The sequence below is a fragment of the Terrapene carolina genome, unplaced genomic scaffold (genome assembly GCF_002925995.2).
Source record: "Terrapene carolina triunguis isolate 2854851 unplaced genomic scaffold, T_m_triunguis-2.0 Scaffold166, whole genome shotgun sequence".
In the NCBI taxonomy this organism is placed as follows: domain Eukaryota; kingdom Metazoa; phylum Chordata; order Testudines; family Emydidae; genus Terrapene; species Terrapene triunguis.
Window position 1 is genome coordinate 682,576 of NW_020664517.1, and position 24,617 is coordinate 707,192.

General features: G+C 49.4%; 1 protein-coding gene across 1 annotated transcript in view; it reads right to left on the reverse strand.

The window, feature by feature from the left end:
- The window catches only part of LOC113406940 (enhancer of mRNA-decapping protein 4-like), a 56,579-nt gene that overhangs the window by 25,968 nt on the left and 5,994 nt on the right, over positions 1–24,617 (reverse strand). Inside the window, exons 3-12 of the mRNA XM_026653855.2 lie at positions 23,550–23,661; positions 22,604–22,703; positions 21,288–21,477; positions 19,804–19,951; positions 13,836–13,940; positions 5,161–5,270; positions 4,429–4,512; positions 3,756–3,851; positions 2,638–2,740; positions 411–591 (exon numbers count right to left, since the gene is read on the reverse strand). Of these exons, the coding sequence (XP_026509640.1) occupies positions 411–591; positions 2,638–2,740; positions 3,756–3,851; positions 4,429–4,512; positions 5,161–5,270; positions 13,836–13,940; positions 19,804–19,951; positions 21,288–21,477; positions 22,604–22,703; positions 23,550–23,661 (1,229 nt within the window). The remainder of the gene's footprint in view (positions 1–410; positions 592–2,637; positions 2,741–3,755; positions 3,852–4,428; positions 4,513–5,160; positions 5,271–13,835; positions 13,941–19,803; positions 19,952–21,287; positions 21,478–22,603; positions 22,704–23,549; positions 23,662–24,617) is intronic.

Sequence of the window (24,617 nt, forward strand, 5' to 3'; positions counted from 1 at the left end):
GGAGCGCTCCCTTGTGCTCATTCAGATCTCAGTGAAACGGCTCTTAAAATCCCCTCGCGCTCTTTCGGACTCTGCCCCTGCTTTAAACAGCCACCTCCTGCCTGTGCGCTCACACCACACAGATCCGTGGGAATGCCCCCTCCGCTTCTCCGAGCGCCATGCCAGAGGGCGAAAGGGAGGCATCTAGAGGGATCCCAGTAGCAGTCACCCAGCGATCCTAAGCCCTGTGCCCTAGCCACGAGCCCATCCTCCTCCCCTCAAATCTGGGCCGCTCTAGGCAGGTCAGTATTGTTCTCCAGCACTGCCAGCTCATCAAGGGAGTTTCTCACTAATATATTCCGGCTGTGTCGCCAGGAAGCAGCCCCCAGAGCCTCCTCAGAAACAAGGGCTGGTTGCCCCTCGCCGCTCACCTGTGCTCAGGCTGTCGCTTTCCTCTTCAGCTGGGAGGACCTCCGTGTGCCGCAGCCGGCAGCGGCTCACCACCTGGATGCCGAAGCTCAGGACCGGGTGGGTGAGGAGGAACTCCGAGATGGAGCTGAAGTAAGCTCTGCCCTCCTCCTGGTTCTGCAAAAGCTCCATCACATACAGGACCTGGAAGCAGAGCACCAGAAACACCCTGCAACAACCCAAGTCGCTGGGGCTTTGGCAGCAGACTGCCAGGTGTGGTCAGAGAGTTCTACAACGAATGCACCACCAGCCTTCCCCTTGTACCCAAGAGTAGCTCCCACACGACCTCCCAGAATGCCACACACAGCTTACCAGAGCCAGGCAAAGCTCTTTGGATCCAGGTGGCGCAATGTATGCTGGGAAGTGTAGTCCCCACGAGCTGCCCCTCTCTATTAGAGTGGTACCTGTCTAGGTGTTTGTCACCCATCATCATGGGATCTAGATCTGGCTACAGTATGTCCCATTTTTGCCAATTGCCAATGCAGCATCCCCACTGACGGCTATCGTTAGTGACAAAGCATTAAGTTTTAATTATTAACAAAACCTTAAGTTCCACCGTCTAAATTCTGCCTCCTCGCTCCCACCCCAGCCGCCTTCAACAAAACGATCAGAGCGCATGCAGGCTTGCTACCCCAGCCCAGGACATCAGGGCTCAAGTCCCGTGTAAGTTACAATTTCACGGACGGCACAGAAATCACCAAATTAGCCCAATACTGTGATTTTTCCAGCAGCGGGGAGGTGGAAGCAGGCAGGTGGGTCGGGGGGGCGGCATGGTGCTATCCTGGGGGGGAGGAGGAAGCATGTCTCACCACATGGCATGGGCCAGCCCAGTTGAGGGTACTCTGCACTGAGCTCTGGCCCAGGCCACACCTAAGGCTTCCTGTCCAGCTGGCATGGGGGAGGGGACAGCACTGACAATGTGGTGATTAGGAGCCCCAGCCCGTCCCGCCCCACAGCAGCCCCCGAGAAGACACCCCGGGAGCAAGACCAGATCAATCTCCCCACTGTAGCCACCCCTGCTGCTGCTTGCACACAAGCAGCTGTGTGCGGAAGCCCTGCCCTGGCAGAGTGATCGGGCTGGGGGGAGGGATCCTGGTCTCAGCTCCTCACCAGCCTGTGCTGTCTCCTCCGGGTTGTGCTGGAGGGTGGGAGGGGGCTCCTAGATGCCACATTGTCAGTGCCACCCTTTTCTCCCTGCCAGCCGGACAGGAAGCAGCAGTGGCAGCCTGGGCACGGAGCTAGCCTGGCCCTGATCCCTGACCCAGCTTGGAGTGGCTGGCACCATGTGATGAGACAACTGACCTGCCACCTCCCCACTGTCCTCCAGAATGGGACCAGCCCACTGACTGCCCACAGGCAGCAGTCTTAGCAGGGATGTCTGCTTCCACCTGGTGGCTGTTGGAAAAATCGCAGCAGTCTGGGGGGCACTCGGCCACCACGATATCCTATGAAACTCGAACATTCACCTGCAAAGCTGCTGAAAGTGTTTTTTAAAAGTCCATGATTGTCACAGGGCCCCAAACTGGACGCATAGAGGGGAAGAAGAGAGCCCCTGTACTGGGCTACAGCAACACCTGGGCTTTCCCACTAGATATCAAGGCCGCCCCAACCACCAGCGTAACAGGCCAGGTCCAGCGAGAACCAACAGACCTCTCAAAGCAAAGCAGTGTCTCTGCTTTGAGATAGCTGTGCTGCTGCCAAGCAGTGGTTACTTGGCATTGCTCTCTCTGTCCTCCTAAAAGCAAGGAGCTTAAACATGAAGGAAAGCCAGTGTCTTTCCCGCCACCCCGTTACAGCAGAGTACATCTGATGCCCCACGCTGAGAGCCCTGCCACTAGACAGGCACCCTGGGGCGGAGGGGTTAATGACAGAGCAAGAGCATATCTCGGAGTCACCTGGCTTTGAGGAGCTCAGTCGAAACATTACAGCACTGGGGGTCAGTTTCCTTCTCAAATGAGAATTTTTACTTTAACACCAGCATTAATCCCGTGCCTCGCTCAAGGCCCCTTTCGGCCCAGGCAGCACCAGCAGAACCATTCTCCACCTTACAATGAAATGGTGCAGGCCGACTTTGCCTCTTTTCAGCAGCGAGTGCAGCCAGCCCTGCCGTAGTTGCGGTGCCTGCACAGGAGTCCCGATCTCCCTCCACCCAGCGTGGCTGAAGCAGCCAGTAAAGTGGGAGCCACCTACTTTTCTCTGCACGTCGCTCAGTATCAGGAATTCGGCAGAGAGGTCCAGGCAGGCTTTCAGACTGGGGGGAACACTCTTGGAACTGAAGATGTCAGGGGAAAAGCTGGGTTCCGCAACAGGAGAGAATACACAGAAGGCGAGAGCCATTAGCACAACTGAAGGCCTCTATGGCACAGCATTCCAGTTCGACTAAGAACAGCTTAGCACGGTGCCGGTCAGATTTTCCGCTGCCTCCGGTAACCGAAGTGATGGAACCCCATGCAAACACGGGAGGGGAACTGGCAGAACAAAATCTCCCCTAACTATGGGCCTAAAGTGTTTAAACGGGGATGCCAGGCTAGTAAGAAGAGGGATCCTGGGCTAAAACACAGCCCAGCAGCTGAGAGACCAGCTGGGCAAAGCACACCACCACTGGAGTACAGGGTAACCATTCAGCACTCAGCTGTGTTCTACTCAGTGGGTTGCGGCAGGGAGATTCCAAAGGAGGGTGATTCTCACGTCTGCATCCACTGGAGCTGCTTCCAGGGCCCATGATCCCCCAGCAGACAGCAGCTTTGGGGGGGATGGAGCACACAGGATTGGGCAGCCGTTCTCAGTGCTGGCTGGCTCCCCAGAGCAGTCTTGTGCTGCCCCAGTAACACAACACTAGGCAGACAAAGCGACAGGGGAAGAGATGCTGGAACTCTCGCCACACCGGACGAAGCGAGCAGTCACTATTTACACAGACAATGCGTCGGCTCCAGAATGCTTTCCTGGGACCCTGGGTACATCTGTACACTACAGACCTGAGCAAAGATGACCGAGCAAAGCTGTTCAGGGTCAAACCCCGCAAGCCCGGCTATCAGCCATGGGACACCCAGATCCATTTGGCACAGAGCTCACCACAGTACTGACATTAGCAGAGGCTGTCACATTATGGTCATTTGACATAGGAAGAGGCTCCAGGTGGGACTAGAACAGACTACATTGTAGATCGCTGACAGCCTCTTCCTCTGCAGAGTAATTATATTGCCAGGATCCTAATAGGTCTCTGAGTTCTGCTCGAACCTGTGGAATCTTCAGACTAAGCCCCACCTCCCAGAGACCTAGCTTGCAGGTCTAGGTGTATCACCACTCACCGGACAGTTTGCAGACAGGTCCAAGAAACGGTGCACCACATCTTCAGCTCTCGGTTCTGATCCGCTCCAGTGATGAGAAACCTCCAGAAAGGAACCCTGAAGGCACAACAGAGAAGTCTCGGGAAGGAATGCTGTAAGAAGGCGTAGCCCCTCCCTGCAAGCGCCTCCTGCAGGAACACTGCTCAGAGGCTGCCTATGGCTAAACTTGGCCAGTAATGTCCCACACTCCCAGGGCAGTTTCTGCACCATGGGCAGGTTAGAACCTGGCACACCTTCTGAGGCCCTGCTCTCTAGGGAATCAGTAAGACCCCAGCCAAATGTCAGAAAGGGTCGGAAGCAGGAACTACGATAGAAGCTTGAGACAGAGTAAGCCAGGCTGGGCTGATCAACAGCACTAGCCTAAACGTATCATTCTACCTAGACGCACTTTCACTGACGAGTTCTCCACACCCAAGAACTGACTCTAGGAATAGGACAATTTTGCACTGCCTCACTGAGCCCCAACTACTCCCCGGTCAGAGAGAGCAGCTCATTCCGTACAGGACACGGTCCGCTTGCTGCTACAATAGTGGAGTACTGTGTGTGTAAATGCAAGTACAAGGATCCTGTCTTAAACCTATGGAGCTGAGGGTTTGCTACATCCTGCGGCTCAAAGTCCAGGACCAAGACTTACTCTGGGTCTTGTTTTTTGTGATTATCACAGAAGAGCAGGCAGGAGAGCGGCCTGCCGTCATGGGGCTTCCATTCATGCAGGCACCTAGGAGAGAACCAGAGAGAAGAGGGGACAAGTACATCAAAACTAGCAGAAATAGAAGGGTTCTGAACAATTCACAGCCTTCATTACTCAGTCACCGGTTTGAACTGAGCCCAAGTCAGCCGTGATCAAGAGTTATCGCCCGATGGCAGTTTGCTGGCCTGCGTGAAACAAGTCCAGTTGGCAGTGGACAAGGGACTATGCCACAAAAAATACCACAATGATGGGCGTCTGCATGGAGCATCTAGAACCAGAATGGATAATGGAGATTGAGCTCCCCCTCTCGGATTTCTGTGGCAGCAGTTCAGTAGAAGGACGTTGGCTCTGCCCCATTGCCCGGGCCGTTCCTGTTCTATGGACAGGACTTCTGTCTCCAGCGAGAGCAAGTGAACCTTTCACCAGCAGTAAACTGATTCCCTCCCCTCCCCCATTTTTAGAAGTGCTGAGCACATCCTACAATACTCAGCAATTCTAAAATGCTCTGCAATGCTAGGGTGCTGTATACACATTAGCCCTACAGGTCCTCCTCATGGTCTGAGAAGGAATCAGACAAGGAATCCCCAAGAGCTGAACTTCTCCCTCTCAGCCAGAGGAAGCTCCAGTTATCCTCCGTTCCACGACCCAGCCCTTCTTTTCTGCTTCTTAAGTTACCTTGGCTCATCTTGCCCCTCTATGTAGATCTGCCAGAATTTGACATAGCCATCGTGGCTTGCTGTGGCCAAGACAGTCCCATCTGGAGAGAGCGCTCCCTCGCTCAGGCACTAAAGAGGGAAGAGGAAAGCATACCAGTCATTCCACGTCTCCTCAGGAAATCAGAATTTAACCATAGGGAAAGTGTGATGGGGCAGGGTCCTAAAGGTAAGCCTGTGAGTGAACGTAACCAGGGGTTTATGCCCCCACCAAAGAATCGAATTGTATCCACCCCAGGTAATAATCCCCTTTTCCAGACAGTGACTTAAATATGCTGGGTTGTGCTGGTAGGCAACTGAGGCCCCCATCTGATGTCACTCCTTTCTTAAGAAATTCATATTAAGAGCACATTTAATTTTATTTCCAAATCTTTTTGCTCTCTACTTCTACGATCATTAACTTATACACAACAGCATCAACTTTGCATTTCCTGCTTCTGCCAAGAGTTAAGTGGAGAGAAATATACAAGTTTTTGGAACTGAACAGCCAAAATATTAAATTGTCTCAACCCAAGCCTGTAATTCTGATCCAACCTAAAGCTTTACACCAAAGAGAGTACTCGCCGCTTAGCCTGATGGAAATTGCCAACGAAAACACGATAAGCGGCTTCCACATAATGAGAACACACCCAGTCAAAAGGAAATGTTCAAACACTCATTACAAAAACTTCCCTGTGTTACTGACACTGAAAATGCATCACTTACCTGTAACTGGAGGTTTGTGGAGATGTGTGGTCCCTATCTGTATTCCACACATGGGTATGCATGGGCACCATATGCCTAAGTCCAGAGATTTTTAGTAAGCAGTGTCCGTTGGTCTGCACATGTGCAGTTCTCCTCATGCTCTGAACCAAGGATATAAAGGGCAGTGCAGACTAATGCCTCTCCAGTTCTTTCTCCCACCGCAAATCCAGTTATGATCTGCAGCAGAGGGATAGAAGGCAGGTAGTGGAATACAGACAGTGACCACACAGCTTGAAGAACCTCCAGTTACAAGTCACTAACCTCCATTTCTTCTTGGAATGATGGTCCCTATGTGTATTCCACATGTGGGAGATTAGCAAGGGAAGTCATACAGGAGGTAGGTGCGAGGAGGCAGAAGTGATGGCTGACTAACACTGCTGTCCCCACAGCTATATCTGTAGTAGAAGACTGGACCAAAGTATAATGGCCTGTGAAGATGTGCATGCAGCTCCAGCTAGCTGCCCTACATCTCTTCAGTAGAGGTATGACTTGCAGAGATTGCTTGTGTTCAGGTGGCATGGACCCTCACCCCCTCTGGGGGACAGGGAACGTGAGCTAGTTGGTAGCAAAGGATAATGTAGCCAGACATCCATTTAAAAAGTCTGCGCAGATACAGCTTGAACCCTTGATCTCTGTTATGGTAACAAAAAGTCTAAGTGTCTAAGTGCTTTTGTTCTTTGCAGATAAAAGACCAGTGCTCTTCAGATGTTCAGAGACTGAAGTGTCCTCTCCTCATCAGAAGCATACAGTTTCAGAAAAAATATCGATAAGTGGATGGTTTGACTCATGTGAAACTCTGGAATTGCTTTAGGGTGAATTGGGGAGCGGGGGGTGGGGAGGCAAAGAGAGACCTCCTCTTTATGGAAGGTGGTGTATGGTGGGCCTGCTCCAGCTCATTGACTCTTCTGGCTGATGTGATGGCAACTAGGAAGGCAACTTTCATCAAGAAGTAGGACACAGCACATGTGACTGAAGGGATGTTTGGTGAGAGACGAAAGAGTGAGATTGCCGTCCCATTCAGGTGTTGGGAAGGATCTCAGAAGTCGCTTCAGGAATCTAGTCATTGTGGGATGAGTGAAGATAGTGTGGCTGTTGATAGGGGGATGAAAAGCACAGACTGCTCCTAAATGAATCTGCAGAGAACTAACGGAGAGACCCAATGTCTTAAGGCAGTGGCTCTCAACCTATTTACCATGATGGGCTGCATATGCAGCTCTCTGTGTGTTATGTGGGCCACATCCACACAATATAGACACTACCTGTATGGCCCTGAGGATGTCACATAGGCCACAGTTGTGTGCTGACTGGGCCACAAGTGGCCTGTAAGTTGAGAACAACTGTCTTAAGGGTAAGTAGATATTCCAGAATAGCAGGGATCCCAGTGGACTCTAGAGAGAACTAGCATTGTGCCCAAGAGGAGAATCGCTTCCACTTAGCTGAATAGCATCTCCTGGTAGGTCCCTTCCAGCTTTGCTTGAGGATGAATTGAACTGCCTTGGAAAATGAACATTCTACATCTGATGCCCATCCAAATACCAGGCCTTGAGTTGCAGTGGTCCCAGAATGGTGTCCCGGAAAGGTGCCATTGTTTTGCATTAGCAGGCCCAGAAGTGGTCGAATGTTGATGGGCGAACAGGCTGAAATTCTCAGTAGGTCCATGAATCAGAACTCTCTCGGCCAGTTGGGTGCAATAAAGACGACTTGAGCCCTGTTGTAACGGATTTTCCAGAGGACCTGTGGTATTAATGGGATAGGAGGAAAAGCAGATCTGGAGTGATCCCTCCATCGTAGCAGAAGGGCATCTCCCTTTAAGCCTCTGCCTAGCGCTGCCCTGGAGCAGTATGGGGGAAGTTTTTTGTTCACCTGCGAGGCCCCAAGATGACATTTCCCAGCAGGTGAAGACCTTATTCAGGACTGAATTGTGACTCTCCTATTCATGGTCTGTGGAAAAATGTCTGTTAGGGAGTTCTGCAGCCCTGGTAAGCATGCTTCAGAAAGGGCTATGAGATATCTGATACCGCAATTCCAGAGGTTAACTGTCTACACACAGGAGGAGGGATCTTGTCCCCTCTCCTTGCTTGTTTATATAGAAAACAGTAGTCATATTGTCCGACATTGTCTGGATGTGCCGAGATCGGAAGAGTTGGAGGGAAGTGTTGCAGGCCCGATGAACCACTCTGAGTTCCAGTAAACGGATATGGATCTTGGACTCCTGAGAGGTCCACATGCCACGTGCAGTATGGTCATCCACATGAGCTCCACAACCTAGGGGGGAGGTATCAGTAATGATCGTCACCTGGGTGTTGGTGTGAGGAGAGGAGCCCCTACTCAAACTTTCTCCGGCATTGTCTGCCAGATGAGAGAGGCCAGAATTGTTCCTTTGGCATTGTTGATGACTTTTTCTGGTGAGTAGATGAACTGAAGGTTTGCAGGCAATGGAGATGGAGCCGGGCAAATGGTGTCTGGTATGCGACTGAGGAGAGAAAAGGCAAGTTCTGACTGGAGTCGGAGAGCGACCTCTTGTACGAGATCGCCCATGGCAGAGAATCTCTCAATAGGTAGACAGGCACTTGTAGTTGAGTCCTATGGCTCCTATGAAGTTTATGGACCCTGTGGGGCAAAAGGGGACTTTTCATGGTTGACACAAATTCCCTGGAAGTTAATAGTTGGAGCAGGAATCAGTTGATAAACTGGATTTCCTTGTACAATCTGCCTGTCAGAAACCAGCTGTTGAGGAATGGGAAGAGGGTAAACCGGTTTCTCCTCATCCAAGCTGTCACCAGTGAAAAGACTTTTGTAAAGACTCTGGGTGTCATAGCTAGCCCGAATGGAAGGACTCTGACTTAATAATGGTTTTGACAAAGAAAGAACTTGAGGACCCTTCTGAGGGATGGGTGAATGTCTATGTGAAATTATGCATCTTCCATGTCAAGAGCCATGATCCTGGTGCCATCTTCCAGAGAGGGGATTATTGATGCCAATGTGACCATGTGGAATTTTAGATATTTGGACAATTATAGTTAGTTGGCATAGAGGTTAGGAGTCTATTTCAGCAGTGGGTGGATGAGGTTCTGTGGCCTGCAAAGTGCAGGAAGTCGGACTAGATGATCATGATGGTCCCTTCTGGCCTTAGAGTCTATGAGTCAAGAATTGGTCTCCATCCCCCATTCTTTTTGGGGACTAAGTAGTATGGGGAGTAGCATCTTTTCCCTTCAAGTTGAGATGGAACTCCCTCTATGGCTCCCTGGTGGAGAAGGGAGTCCACTTCTTGACACGGAATTTCCTTGTGAGATTGGTCCCTGAAAATGGACCATGAAGGGGTTGACAAACTCAATCAGATGCCTGGTAGTGAATAATTTCTAGCACACATTTGTCTGTTGTTAAAGCCCTCCAGTGTGGGTAAATTGGATAAGGAAGCCTCCAAAAAATGGAGGGACAGGATGATGTGGCATCAATAAAGGGATGTGGGTCTCAACAGTCCCATCAAAATTAATCCCTTGGCTGTGGGTTAGAGTGAGCTGTGGCAGTAGATGTTGCAGGAGCAGTGTACCTGGACCTTTGAACCCTCTATTGTTTGGTTGATGATTCCTGGGAGCATTGGTAGTAAAATTGTTGAGGTGTCTTGCTCTGTGATGCTGCCTCTTCAGAGCAGGTATAGATATCCACAGAACAAAACATTGTCCTCAAGTCCTTCAGAGAGTGCAAGGAATCATCCATCTTATCACTGAACAGGTTAACTGTATCAACGGGCAGATCTCAAACAGTACTCTGTATCTTTCTAGGGAAACCTGAACATTGTAACCAGGAATCTTTCCTCGGGACAATGGCTGTAACCATCTCTCTGGATGCTGTATCCACAGCATCTACTGCAGCCTGTAGAGTGTTTTGGCCACTAATTTTCCTTCATCAAGCAAGGACTGGAACTGAGCTCTATCTTCCTGAGGGAGTGTTTCCTTAAAATCCAACAACGTCGCATAATTAGTGAAGTCGTATTTAGCTAGAAGGGGCTGATCATTTGAAATTCTAAATTGGAGAAAGGCAGAGAAGACCATTCTCCCTAGGAGGTCGAGCTGTATGGCACCTTGTCCAGGGGTGCAGTTTTGGGGTGTTGCAGCCTGGATCTTTCGGTGACTGCCTGTGCCATCAGAGAATTTGAGAATAGAAACTCTGCCTCCGCTTAGATGGAACAAAGTACAGCTTCTCAACCCTCTTTGGGATGGAAGCACAGGAAACAGAAGTGTGCCACACTGTTCTAGCTGGATCCATGACGGCCTCGTTAACCGGGAGGGCTGCTTGACTGGGACCCACGGGTTGCATGATGTCCAGCAATCTACGTAGGGGCGCCTCAACTTCTTCGAGCTGCATTTGGAGCTCAGACACCACCCTTTGTAGGAGCTCCTGGTATTGCCTGTAGGCGTCAGATAGAGATGGGGTAACTGCCTCATCTGGGGAAGTTGGTGAAGTTGCTCCCAGAACAGTTGGACTAGTCGGATCTGGTTCAACTTTGTCTTCCGCGTACTCAGATGGGGCCAGTTGGTGCTGGCCAAGAAATGGCAAGTAAGGCTCATGTACTGATCCCAGCTGCCTAGAGTAGAGATCCTACGGGAACCAATAATGCCAGCGTGAGGGATCAGCCAGCTGAGGAGGATCCCATGGCACTGGGTACCACCTATCTCTTGCGAAGTCATCTGATCGGCGAACAGAACCCTCATCTCCTAGGCTTCTGTCCAGCCCCGTTTCTCTATGGCAGGGTAGGGGCTCTTCTGGAACCTCCAACTCATCAGATGAAAAAGCTGAATCCTAAGCTACCGGCGAAACCGACAATGCCAATGGCTGGGTACTCGGGCTTGCGGGTGGGAAAAGAGAGCGGCTCTGTGTCCTCAGAATAGCTTCTTCCATGGGCGTAACAGTGTGTCTGAATAAAGAGGAGATGAGAGGAAATGGGAGTGAGGACAGGGGAGAGCAAAAACGTCCTCTGGGGAAAAGTAGGTCTCAGACTGCCCCAGGGTACAGGGTGAGTCAATTGCTGGAGCCATCGGATCCTGTGCTTCTCTGGTCACGGTGGAAGTCGGATCCCTCTGGGGCCATGATGATATTGGCACAGTCTGATCTGGATGTTGAAGGGACCAGCGGTGGATGTCTATCTTTAGTTTGCGCATCGGACCCAGAACCGACGGACGTGTGCTCCTTCGCGCAACTTTCTCCTGCTGAGGAGATTTACTGAGGACTGAATCTTTAGGACCCGTGCGTGAGGACTCCCCTGACTCTGAGGAGTCGAGGAGGGATCTCATTTCTTCAGGTCAGCTCTAGAAGCAGAGGGCTTGTCTCTATGCTTGTGAGAGTGCCCCTTACTCTCATGAGAAGCCTTCTCCTTAGGCTTGGAAGTCTTGTCCTCAACTCCTGAGCTTGTGCTTTGAAGGGCACTGCCTGCTGATTGAAGTTGATGTGTGTGTGTGGGGTGGGGGGATGTCTCCCCAGCTGGGATCTGAGTGGGGTCTCATGGCCTTCTCCAGATGTTTAGTAAGTCTTCACTCTCGACCCTCATGAGTTCCGGAAGGGAACGAGCAGCACCTGCTGCACTTAGCGGAGATGTGAGCCTCACCCAGTCAGTAACGGCAGCGTTGGTGTTCCTTGCTCATTGACAAGGAGCAGGGGCAGGACACGCAATTCTTAAACCCCAGTACTCTGGGCACAATCCTAGTCTCCTGGGGAGCATTTCCCTGAAGTGGGGGGAAAAGAGCTACCGACCTACACTCATACTTAAGCCTAAAAGAATTCTAAAACTATTTACGATATTCACAGACTGAAGCAGTCAAAATAAGCAGCTGTGGACGCAGAAAGTTCTGACTCAGGCCATGCGGTGGTCAGAAGGAACTGCAGAGGCACCGGTCCGCACCACCCCTTATGCCCTCGGTTCAGAGCACAAGGAGAACAACTGCGCATGTGCAGACCAATGGACACGGCTTTCTAAAGATCTCAGGCATGTGGTGCGCATGCGTACCTACGTGTGGAATACACATGGGGACCATCCCTCGAAGAAGAAATTGTACAATTCTCATTTACTTTCCACCAGTGATGCAGTTTTATTTACTTTTCACTCAGTATGGACAGCGAAACCAAACTCATTCATTGTTACTCCTTTCCAGGTTCTAATGCATCCAAGGTTCACACCATCACCTGTTCGACACCTGAAACGTTTTCACTGATATTTAGGCCTAATCTACACACCGGTTTTGTACCAGTACAAATATTGGACAGAGGTGTGATTTTGTACAAATGTAGTTCTACTGCTACAACCTCTAGTGTAGACACAATTATACCAGCATAAAGGTGTCTTCTTCGCTTCTCAGGAATAAGCTTTCCCAGTATAACTGCACCCACACTAGCAGTTGTACCAGCAGAACTACTCCCGTATAGCTAAAGCTGTACCTGGTGCTTAGACAAGCCTTTAGAAATATCACAAATAGGATCTGTAACTCTTAAATTACACTCATTGTCTACAGATGGGTTTTTCGAAAGCACCTAAGTGACTTTCAATGGGAATGGCTCCCAAATCATTCTGGCACCTTTGAAAATCTTATATATGCACAGTTACGAATGATGCACCTTATACACATTGACAGCATCCCCTTATAGTGTAATTAGTTCTCTGCATTCCTATAATTTCAGAAATTGACTGTAGTTTAATGGGAACTAAGCCCTATGTGATACAGAAGTCAGAGATGAAAGAGACCCTTCGATCCCATTCAGCTCCTTGTAAGGGTAGGACGAGGGTCCCCAAAGACCACATACAATGAAGTCTGCCAAACTGAGTTCATAACTTTTCCTACATGTACATTCTTATCCTTCCTGTTGTCATAGTTCCCCCATTCTGTCTGAGAAGGTGAAAGGTAGGTGTGAGACCATCAGAAGAGATGCCACTGTTGAGAAGGCAAAAGCCAAAGAGCCTGAATGCCTTTTTACACCCCCAGGGCAGCTGAGCTTTGAGGGTCTACCTGGTAAGTCGCACACTTCTAAGGTAATCACAGAGATCCACACAAAAGGACTGAGTACCATGCTCCACAAGAGCCATTGGTTTGGGTAAGTAATTTGGCCTTTGATTATCTCCAACAGCCAAAGCATTTATGGGCCAACACAGCATTTCTCCAGAGGTAGCTTTTGGCTGTAACAAAAATTAGGGTTTCTTTGAGATGCAGGCTCACCTGCCACTCTCTCTGATGTTTGCAGAACTGACCACTAAGCCCGTAAGCAGAAACTGCAGGACAATCTGATTCTCCTGAAAATGGCTGAGCCACTAAACACTGTTGTGTTTCAAGGAACGATGGCGTCCCCACCATATTGCTTAGTGACTCGCAGCCTCAAGGTGCAAATGAGCTTATCCTGCAAGACAGACTGTAGCAGTGACAGCCCGGCCTCTCCATTCTGAGGGGCACGGCAGGCGTCTATCTCCTGGAAGTGCCTGCTCTTACCAGCCCCGCAGGCAATGCATACGAGGACCCAAGGGCATAAGGAGCTAAGGACATGATCACAGCCCTGCTTGGCTTTGATTTCATCAAGCGATATGAACGTAGGTATTTATGCTGCAACGTTCAGGAATGCCAGACAGATGACTCAGCAGCTTGGCAATGGCAGAGACATTCATTCAACATTAAGCCACCGACAGCAGCTCAGGGCTGCACCATCTTTACTGAAGGTGGGTAACAGTCCAACTCTTTAGAACAGAAAGTCGAGGGAGCTCAGGGTTCAAGATATGCCACAGAGACCGAAAATGACGTGGAGAGTGCCCCAGCGATTGGCTTTGGTGTGCCAGTGACTCGCCTGTCCCCACACTGCTTTTCTGAGCAGATCATCCACCAGAGGGCTCTAGATAACAACAGGCAGCAGTGCTCTTACCGTGCTGTGGCCTTTCACCACAATGAAGCCCTCTTTGATGTTAGTCACCTCCACCGGCCAGGAACTGTTGTTGGCTCGGATAATATCCAGATCCCAAACCTCTGCCTGGAGGAGAACAAGGAGAAATGAGTACACGTGCATGCCTGCAGGCCAGTGCCTGAGACCTCCCCGGCTCCTTCTAACAGTCACAGCTGCCACGAACCCTCTCGTCCAGCTGCCACCTCTGGCCCGTGCAGCACTGGGCCGCATGCAATATATTCCATCAGAGCTACACAAACACAAAACAGCTTTTGGGCACAGCAATGATGCATCCAGCCTCATGCAGCTGCCTCAGAGGCCTAGGGGCAACAAAAGCCTTGTCACGTTGGGGAATCCAAGTTTGGGCTCGTATCCCTGCGCTGTGCTCAATGCCTGGGGAGCGTCAGTCAGAAGAACCTATCAGCCTAGTGCAGGGGCTCTGAAGAGGTGCAGGGTAAGGGGACACTCCTCAGCACAGGTGTCCCTTCTATAGGTTAGATGGTGCCCTCCGCCCTGACATCTGTGGTGGGTAAGACCACCTCAGACTCAAGCAGCCCAGTTTTCTGAGTGCCCTGCGTGCATGGGCAGATTGCCGCTCCTCAGCACTGTGCATGGGGGCAGATTTGGATGCGGTGACGCCCCAGTGGCCAGGCGTTCAGTTCCTTTTCTGATTTCTCATGACTGCAGTGACTGAAGAGCCTGGAGATCAGCTAAACTAGGTACGACTCTGGAAATCAATCAGGTTTGCAGCGTAACCAACTTGAGTGCTTAAGAAGGGTTCTTTTCGCAACGAGGAGTTAACCACCATGCTAAGTGGGAAAAGCAGAGCCCAAAGCACAGGAATCAGAGAAAGACTGGCCTAGTCCATCCCATCCAGCCCACCAGGATTATTCCCTACTGTACATTTGATAGTTAGACAGCACTAGTAGTGTCCCAAGTGGTGGATTCCCACCCCTTTCCTTTCTGGCCTGATCACTTCCTGCTAGTGAAGTGTTTCTCCAGATACGAAGCCTTTATTGTCCCCTTAACTTAATCTCGCTGTTTTCATTATACTCCACGGGTCACTCATTCGCCTTCCTTGGCATTCCCACCCCTCAACTATTATATTCCCTTCGCTGCCAAGCTCTATGGATTTAGCTGTTTTAAAGGGACAGTGTCACGATGTCTCTGCGCATACAGCCCAAAGCCACATTCACTTTTCCGTTGCACTATCACACTGCAGATCCGTGCTTTGCTTGCTGCCCTCTGCCATCCTAAGGGCCATTTGGTGTTGCTGTTTTCCAGAGGAATTCCTCCAGAGAGGTGGTGTGTTTATTTGTCCCTTGATGTATTAGCTGCATTCCCCAACCCGCCTGTGTCTCACATTAATTTCTGCTTATGTTTCTAGTCTCTCTAGCCCTAGATTAGTTCTCTGCCATACTTCTTGTTCACAGCTTCTTCCCATTCTGAGCCATCTGCACGTCACTGATGTGTGGGTTACTCCCTCTATTAGATCAATGCTGAGCATGGTCCGTAAGACCCTACCTAGAAGCAGACTGGAGATGAGACTCCTATCCAAGGAATCCACTCTGAGGGCTTCTCTACATGAACATTTAGTTTGCAGTAAGCGGGGGTGCGAATGTAACATGCACTAGTCTGCCACAGACTAACGGGCCATGTGGGCCCTGCTGACGTACACAAACAGTTGGTGAATGTGCTTCAATCTAGTCCTGTTTCAAAGAGACCTAGATCAAAGCGCAGTAACAAACTGTTAATATACATCAGCAGAGTACACACGGACAGTTAGTCTGCACCAGACTAGTGCAGGGTAGATTCACCCCCCAGCTTGCTAGGAACTAAGTGTTCGTACAGACAAGCCTTTAATGTCTGCTTTGGTGAGTATCCCTCAGACCCAGAATCTTGTTTTTGACACAGCATTCCATTTGTTTCTCTTGAAAGTGAGACTACGAAGCTTCAGCTGACAGCAGGCTCACGTGGAGCAGCACATAACCGTGTTACACATGCCATTCAGTAGCATTCTAGAAAAGATGATGCAACGCTGATGAACATTATTCTTAGAGTCCCACTGGAGTTACTAAGCAAGCATCGCCTTTTAAACATTTCCCGTTGGCATCTAGGTACCATGGTGACGGGAGCATGAGAAATGCCCAGGACAGATCTGGGACAGTGGCATTTTGCACAGTAAACGTTTACTGCATCCAAACCTCGGTAACAATCGTCCACTGAACAACTCCTCTCATGTGCTCTGTTCACCAGTTTTGATGGCAATACCTGCTTAAACTGTTCCCAAACTGTGGGCCATAGAGAGCTTTCTGGTCACATGGTCCTAGCTCTCCCCGTTTCCATTCACTAAATCGCACTAAAATACACTATGTATTTCCTGATATTTGTTTCCCATGTCAGCAATTGCTGTAGTTGCCACAGTTGCTGTAGTTCCATCCCCAGCGGGAGGGAGAAGTGGCTGAATGACCCTGTGATGGACTGGAGGGAGTCATACAAAACTGACTCTCTTAAATTGTGATCCACTATGAAGTTTGAACCCCCTGTACGAGATGGTTCAGTCAAGCCTTCTTCAAAGAAACATGTGGACAAGGGGGATCCAGTGGATATAGTGTACTTGGACTTTCAGAAAGCCTTTGACAAGGTCCCTCACCTAAAGGCTCTTAAGCAAAGTAAGCTGTCATGGGATAAGAGGGAAGGTCCTCTCATAGATCAGTAACTGGTTAAAAGACAGAAAAAGGGGAGAAATAAATGGTCGTAATGGAGAGAGGTAAATAGTGGCGTCCCCCAGGGATCTATATTGGGACCAGTACTGTTCAACATATTCTTAACTGATCTGGAAAAGGGGTAAACAGTGAGGTGGCAAAGTTCGCAGATGATACAAAATTACTCAAGAATTGGAAAAGGAACAGAGATGAACAACAAAAATGATTAGGGGTAAGGAACAGCTTCCATATGAGGAGAGATTAAAAAAAACTGATTGTTCGTCTTGGAAAAGAGATGACTAAGAGTGGATATGATCAGTCATGATTCTATAGACCTGGGTGTGGAGAAAGTGAATAGGGAAGTGTTATTTACTCCTTCACATAACACAAGAACTAGAGGTCATGCAATGAAATTAGCAGGCAGCAGGTTTAAAACAAACAAAAGGAAGTACTTCTTCACGCAACATAGTCAACCTGTGGAACTCATTGCCAGGGGATGTTGTGAAGGCCAAAAGTATAACTGGGTTAAAAAAAAAAAAAACAGATTAAGTTCATGTAGGATAGGTCCATCAATGGCTATTAGCCAAGATGGCCAGGGACACAACCCCATGCTCCAGATGTCCCTAAGCCTCTGGCTGCCAGATGCTGGGATTGGATGACAGGTGATGGATCACTCAATAATTGCCCTGTTCTGTTCATTCCCTCTGAAGCATTGGGCATCAGCCACTATTGGAAGACAGGATACTGGGCTAGATGGATCTCTAGTCTGACCTAGTATGGCCGTTCTTATGTTCCCTGTAGCAGATGAGCATTCATATGGAAGAAGGAAAGGCTCCAAGGGAGTCCTGTCTCCTTCCATCTCACCGGCAGAGACTGTGCAGCACACAGCATTCTAGTGCTGTCCAGGAGATGTGCTTGAGCATTTGCTTTTCCTTAAAAAAAAAAAACAAAAAAAACCCCTCAATCAAGTTCCATTTAAAAAACTCCATTAGAAAAAACACAAAGGCTGAAAAGTGAACAATAGGTAAGAAATGTCCGAATTGAGGTTGCTCACGCAAACTTACTCCTGCCCCCTTATGCACATGCACTACCAGACAGATCACGTATTGTTCCAACCAGGCCCCCACCTGGTTCAGTGCACAGAAAAGGCAGTGCGCCGCACAAGGAGTCCATGTTTATTTTCACGCTTCACACCATTCAAGCACCTCCCTAAATGAGAGTCCGACGAACCTCGTCACTGCAGTGTTTGAGAGCCTCTCAACAAGCACATAGTGAATTTATTCTCAATGTTTCTATGAGGCAGGAAAGTGTTATCCCTATTTACAGATGGGAAACTGAGGCCCAGAGGCCAAGATTTTCAGAAGTGACCTGCTGCGATTGTGGGAACCTCAAGTTTTGGGTGTCTAACTTGACACACTTTAAAAGGGTCTGATGTACAGGACTTTCTGAAAATCAAGTCCTTTCAGGGTGTCTTAAAGCACTTAAGAACGTAGGCGCCCTAAACGACTGGGTACTTTTGAAACTCTTGTCCAGAGAGATTAAGCATCTGGCCCAGATCTGAGGTGTGTGAACTGAAGCCACATCTTCTGAGACTCAGCGCAGGGCCTCATCCACAACATCATCCTTCCTCATTCACCACACACTGTTCACTTTCTGCTGAGCACAAGCGGCGCTGAGGGCTCCAGCCTCATTCACTGCACAGTCATACCTCTTTCACTGTCTGATCTGGGGACTCAGCAGGCAGAGAAATGAAGTCATGCAATTTAATGTGCCATGCTAACCCATATTCACAGGGGAAAGTTAGTCTAGGCATTTCCTGACTTTTGAACGCTTTGCTTTGCAGTTTTAAGGCTCTTTGAACGTGGTCTTTGGCTCACTTATTCAGCTTTCTAAACTAAATGGTTTGGAATTCAGTCTCCCTCATGTGGAAATATTTCATGCATCTAATCTGAGGTCCCTTCTCTGTTTCTGATATTTCCTTTTTGAAAAGAAGTGTTGAGAATTGAACATTTCCTATTTAAGGAGAGGCTTTACCCCTGATCTGCAGAGTGGCATAATATTTTCTGTACTATTCTCTAGCCTTTTCTTGACACAGCTTAAACCCATTTGCTTTTTGATTGTCACTGCATGCCGAGCAAAGGTTTTCACACAACTGTCCACAGCAATACTCTCAGAGGCCACAGTTAATTTAGAAACCAGCATGATCCTAAACAAGAGCAGTCTGGTTTGTCTACCAAGCATACTCACTTAGGGTATGTCTACACTACAGGATTAATCCGAATTTAGATAATTCGAATTTGGGAAACAGGTTGTATAAATTCGATTGTGCGCGGCCACACTAAGCACCTTAATTCGGTTTTAAACCACATTAATTCGGTGGTGTGCGGCCACACTACCCCATTAACTTAAATACAGTAATTCGGTGGTGTGCGTCCACACTAACCCTAATTCGAATTAACAAAATCGATTTAGGCTCTACTCCGTTCGTCGAGGTGGAGTACAGAAATCGATTTAAAGGGCCCTTTAATTCGAATTAACTGGCTCTGTAGTGTGGACGGGTGAAGGGTTAATTCGGATTAAGGCAGCTAAATCCGAATTAAAGTCCTAGTGTAGACCAGGCCTTAGGTTCAACAACAAACCTGGAACACAAGGACCTCACATGAGGTCAGGCATGTCCGACCTAAAGTCACTTCTGCCCCCTCTGACTTTGCTCCTGGGGGAAGCGGCCGGGGGCTTCCATGCCTGCACACCTCAGAGCACACTTTAGGTGCTCAATATAATTGCGGTTTCCAACATTTTTATTATTATGAACAGTACCATATGCACTATGCAGGCTGTGTCAGCAAGAGCATCTGCTATCTGCAATCAAAGGGACAGGAAAGGCAGAATTCAGCAGAAGGCCCCTTTTATTTTACAAAGGCACCACAGTCTGAGTTCTGTTTTGTGTTCACACCAGTGAATGTTTAACAACACTGGCTAGAAATCAGGAAGAGGCATACGGCGTTACCAATATACCTTACCGCATACCTGCGGCACCCTCATTGCTAATCCAGCCTCAGGCCTCTCCTGAACACATGGGTCATTAACGTGGGAGGGTTCTGCTATTCAGCATAGTCCGTAACCATTACATTCCCATCATGTGACCATACCCGCATTTCAATCCAGGTACCCAGAGGAGGATTACAGTCTCTCTTGGGATTACAATAGGGGATAACGTTTCAAGTAAGACCCACAAGCCTCCTTACCCTGTCCTCGTGCAGCAATGCCAATGTTTGGCTGCCCTCTTCACCGCTCTCCTCATTCTCGTCTGGGATGAAGGGGCACCATATGATTCTCCGGAAGCTGTTCAGCGGGGTGCCCTCAGGTCGTTTTATGTTCACCAAGATCTCCTCTCTAATCACCACGTTAAGGAAAACACACAGTTCTGGCTGTTACTAGAGTTCAGATATAATCCTCTCAGGATGGATCCTTGTGATGTCTAAAACAATTAGTGCTTTTTAGCTCTGAATTACTATCCACAGAAACCAGTTACAAGGACCTTGGTGAGGGAGGCAGGTCGCCTTACCTCCACTGGCAAGAAAGTGACATTTACAAGTAACACTTAGATCCTTGTAAATTTCACTTATTGTCTGCATACAAGAATGAACAGACAGACACAGCAGAGAAACAGATTAGGGTCACATTTGCATGTTATCAGAAAAATTCTAAGCTTTTTTGGTTTTGTAGGGCTGGAATCTGAATTGGCTCTGGTTTTATTATTTCAGCCAGCACTGTGGTATGACTTGAAAAAACAATGGAAAGAGATGCATGAAGGCTATCCCAATCACACAGAGTGATCCAATTCATATATCCACACATAGAACTTTAAATAATCACAATATGCCACGGGTCACCCTCACTCCTCATTTTGAAGTAGTTATACACATCAACGATAAGGCTGGGAAATTGTGACCCTGAAGTAACGTGCTTCCCAGGAACACTGGAAAAGTAACTCCGTCAGGAAAGGAAGAGGTTCACAACACTAAAATCCAGGGACTCACTTCAAGCAGACCAAAAAAAGCAGTAAAGATGGGCTTTGGGGTAATGGGCTTTGCATCCCAGCCCTCTTTCCCAGAGCCATGGAAAATATAGATAGAGCCAGACAGATGTAGGCCAGTGTCCTTGTAACATGATCCAGATGGCAACACAGAGCAGTAGGCTTGGGCGAGCCAGGAGTCCATGGGGCTCCTGGGTGAAACCCCTCCTTGCCAGTTACTCCTGTCTGAACACCCAGCTCAAACGCTTGTCTAGTCTCTCCTCATCTTGTATCTTGATTATTGCAGCATCCTTTCCTCTGGCCTTGACAAATGCAACCCTGCCCTGCTCAGACCCATTCAGAATGCTGCCACAAACATATCACCCTCTCTTTGCATCTCTCCACTGGCCCCCTCTTCATTGTCTCAAACATAAGTTGCTCATCTTCACTTTCAAGGCCCTTTGGGGCCTATCATCGCTCTACCTATCATCTCTCATTCACTGGCTGGCCACTGTCATGTGATCCTTAATGGGAGGAGCAAGACTACCCAGGCTCCTTGCCTGCCAAGCTCTAAGGGAAACAGGAGATAAACACAGAGGGAAACCCGATCAAGTGTCCCTTTGTAAAGGCCCTGAAATTGAGCCTGGCTTTGCTGTTGCATCCGTGTGTTGCTGCTACACAAATACTGCCACAGAGTTTATTCCGATAAGATACTGGATTTTCCCATTGTCCATGGCCAGGCCCCAGACAAAGAGGTTGCCAGCCTCGTCCAGGCAGGCCAGCTGGTTGGAGTTGAGATGGGCGAAAGCCAGGTCTGCCACGCCGCCCGTGAATCCTTTCAGCAAGGTCCGCTCGGCAGTGCTGATGCTCAGCACCCGCACCATAGCCGAGCCATTGCTGGCACCTACCAAGGAGAACACAAAGGAGAGAAGTCAACGCTTGTCAGCTCTTTCGTCACAGGGTTTCCTCTTGCCTCAGCAGCTACCCTCCAGGTTTCAGCATCCCGGCTGGCCATCAGGCAGTATCGAGGCACTGACAAGCCCCGGCAGCACGCCCAACCCAACAAGTGATGGGTGAGGGCAGAGAAAAAGGCCACAGAGCAGGCCCAACGAGAGGTCACTCTTGCAGATGATCCGAAGCCTGTTCCACATGTCCTGCAGAAGCTGATCTTCCCTTGTAAACTGCACCAGTACCACAGCCCCGCACTGTGCCTGCTTTTTTGTGAGCTTGTTTCTTCTAAAGTTTATCCTAAATGACACGACTGCTCTTAATTTAAGCAAATCAATTCATCCTATGTGTCTGTGCTGCTCTCTGTCCTCAGGAAGTACCTGTTCTTAGCCAGGGAGAAAGGTTTGTTTACAGCAGAAGGGCTACCCTGGAGGAGTGACCAACTTCCAGTGGGATAGAATCAGGTTTCTATGGACTCCCAGCTCTAGCATGGCTTATTGACTCCGTTCAGTTTCACACAGCCCCACCTCCAGAGCAAACAGGACCCAGATCTTAACCCGGGGGAACACAGTGACAGGAGCAGCATCTGCAGCGACTAACTCACATAAACACGTCCTAGTTTCCCTTCATGCTAGCCTGGAAGCGTGCAACTCCCTACACTATTCCTAAGCCTTACTGAATCTTGTGGCTTCAATGCACCCCTCCCGCAGGGCGCACCCCACCTCCTCCCCTTTTCCTGGGAAAGTGTCCGCTCTTAGGGACACAGCTAATGCCAGGACAATCTCTCAGCTTCACCCTATTGCTCCCTGCCTCCACCTGGGCTTTTCCCAGTCTCACATTTCTAACTCCAATGACTCCTCCTGCTCCAGGGGCTGTACCCAACTTTTAGTGTTTCAATCCACCCATTCCTGTTGCTCCAGTCCCATCCCCACTCCCAAGACTACCTGACCCACAATAACGCCCCCCCAACATGGGAACCAGAAACGGTGAGCTCCACACCTAGCGTTAGGCTGCACTGGTAACAACTGAAGGAGGAGCCCAATACAGATCACACTCACAAAGCAGCAGGAACTGGTCCTCACCTCTAATGGCATATGCCAGGTAGGAGTTTGATACAGCTATCAGGTTGCCATAGTAGTATTTCTGCTCCCAGTCATACCTGGCTACTGGCTGTATTTTTACCTAGATGGAGGAAAGAAATAAAGAGCAGCTAAGGCAAAGTGAAAGAAACAGAAATATCTGCAATAAAGCCACCAAACAACGGAGAAGGGTAATGCTCTGGCCGGCAGTTGGCCATTCCACAGTGAGATTTCAGAGCGAAGCAGGTGCACTACAGCCCTGCGTATAGGAAGAGACTTCTAGCGAAGCTGCTGAAGCGTCCCTGCTCCTGCAGGGAGGAATGCTGTTTACACTGGAGCAACTGCCACTACGATTCTCTATTGTGGAACGATGCTAGCAAAGGGATTGAGGCCAAGTCTGGGATCCCACTTAAAAGTCAGCGGAAAGGGTGTTTGGGATAAAGGCACCATTCAGTCCCTGGGGTGAGGGCAGCTTCACCCTGGTTTCAGGATTCCCTTCTTGGGGATCCGGGAAGGGCTCACACAGGGGCCTGGCCCAACTTGGTAAGTGCCACCCTGGCAGGAGGTGCAAAGTAAGGAACTAAGAGGGACTAGGAGAGTCACAGCAGTAAACACACCCACTTCCATGTGAGACTGCCTGGCAGATTCCATCCCATCCTCTCACACCGGAGGTGGCCAAGGGGGCTCACATGCTCCATCACTGCAGCTCATAGCTAGGCATGAAGCCACAGGCTCTGGAAAAGCTCTGAGTGATGCAAAGCGTAGCAGAGCTTCTGCTGAGCAACACGGATGGCCACGAATACATTCTTCAATCACCCCTATAACCAAGCAAGCTGTTACCTTCCTCCAAGCCAGGCAGAAAGAGAGGTATTTCTGTCTGTCGCTCCATGGGGGGTGCACAGATACTGCGGGGATGCGGTACATAGGTTAGATACACCCTCCCCTTTACCTTGTTGCTCCCTCTGGCTTTACTGGTGATGCTAGAGTCACTGCTGGCCACAATCTCCACGTCTTTTGCCGCTATCACCACGCAGGTGGAGCTGTCATCTCCAGAAAGGCAGCTTTTAAGAGAAATAAAGAGCTCAGCTCACACACCTGGCCTCTCTGGGACCATGAGAGGGGAACCCAGCACAGGTATTGCTGGTAGCCATTTTAATCCATAACTCAGAGAGACTTCTGGGCAGCTTCCAGGGTGCATGCTGAAGATCAGTACCAAAGAGGGCCATTCATTCATCTAAAAGACCGCTCTTTGGCAGAATCAAGCACAGAGGCCTGGCTTGCTCCTCCTCAAGTCCCCCAAAGAGCTCTCTCATAGCCAAGTTATCCAGTCTCCTGTTCCAAATGACAGATTTACTCTGAGCTACTTTGGGCCACACTCCAAATACCTCCAAGATGCAACTGGCCCAATGCCAACCAAGCAACTAACCCTGGCAGTGAAACACGCTGCTAGGCAATTCCCTCAGCAACAGCTCAGCAACAAGGAACTTGGCAACAGCTAGTCTTCAGAAAAGCCAAACGATAAGCTCGTCAGGCGAGAAAGCCTAATGCTGAGGAGTCAATGCAGGAGGCAGGGTACTAGAGCGTGTAGACCAATGGGCTGCTCCTAGGAGCGCGCCTTGTGTCACTCACGTTTTGGAGAAATAGCCTTGGACCCACTATGCACGGACACGCCCTTCTGTCTAATTAACCCACATCTGTGTATGTTCACAGATGCACCTAATTATTTCTCCTGTTTAGTGGAGGGTCAGGTAGTCACTTGACCTGTTCTTCTGCTGCATGATACCTGAAGACAGAGTCTGAAAAATTCAGAGTTAATAATGCAAGTGACAGAGGGAATGGGGTAGCTGAAGTCTCCATATATGGGCAAGTTTCCAGCTATACCTTTGCCAATGCAGACCGCTGATCCCTGGCACCCCCACTACACAAGTCCTGAACTCGTCACAGCGTTCTGCTGACGCTCCTTAATCCTGACATGCGGCACACCCTGCTCCTCCTTCCCCCACACAGCTCCACCAAT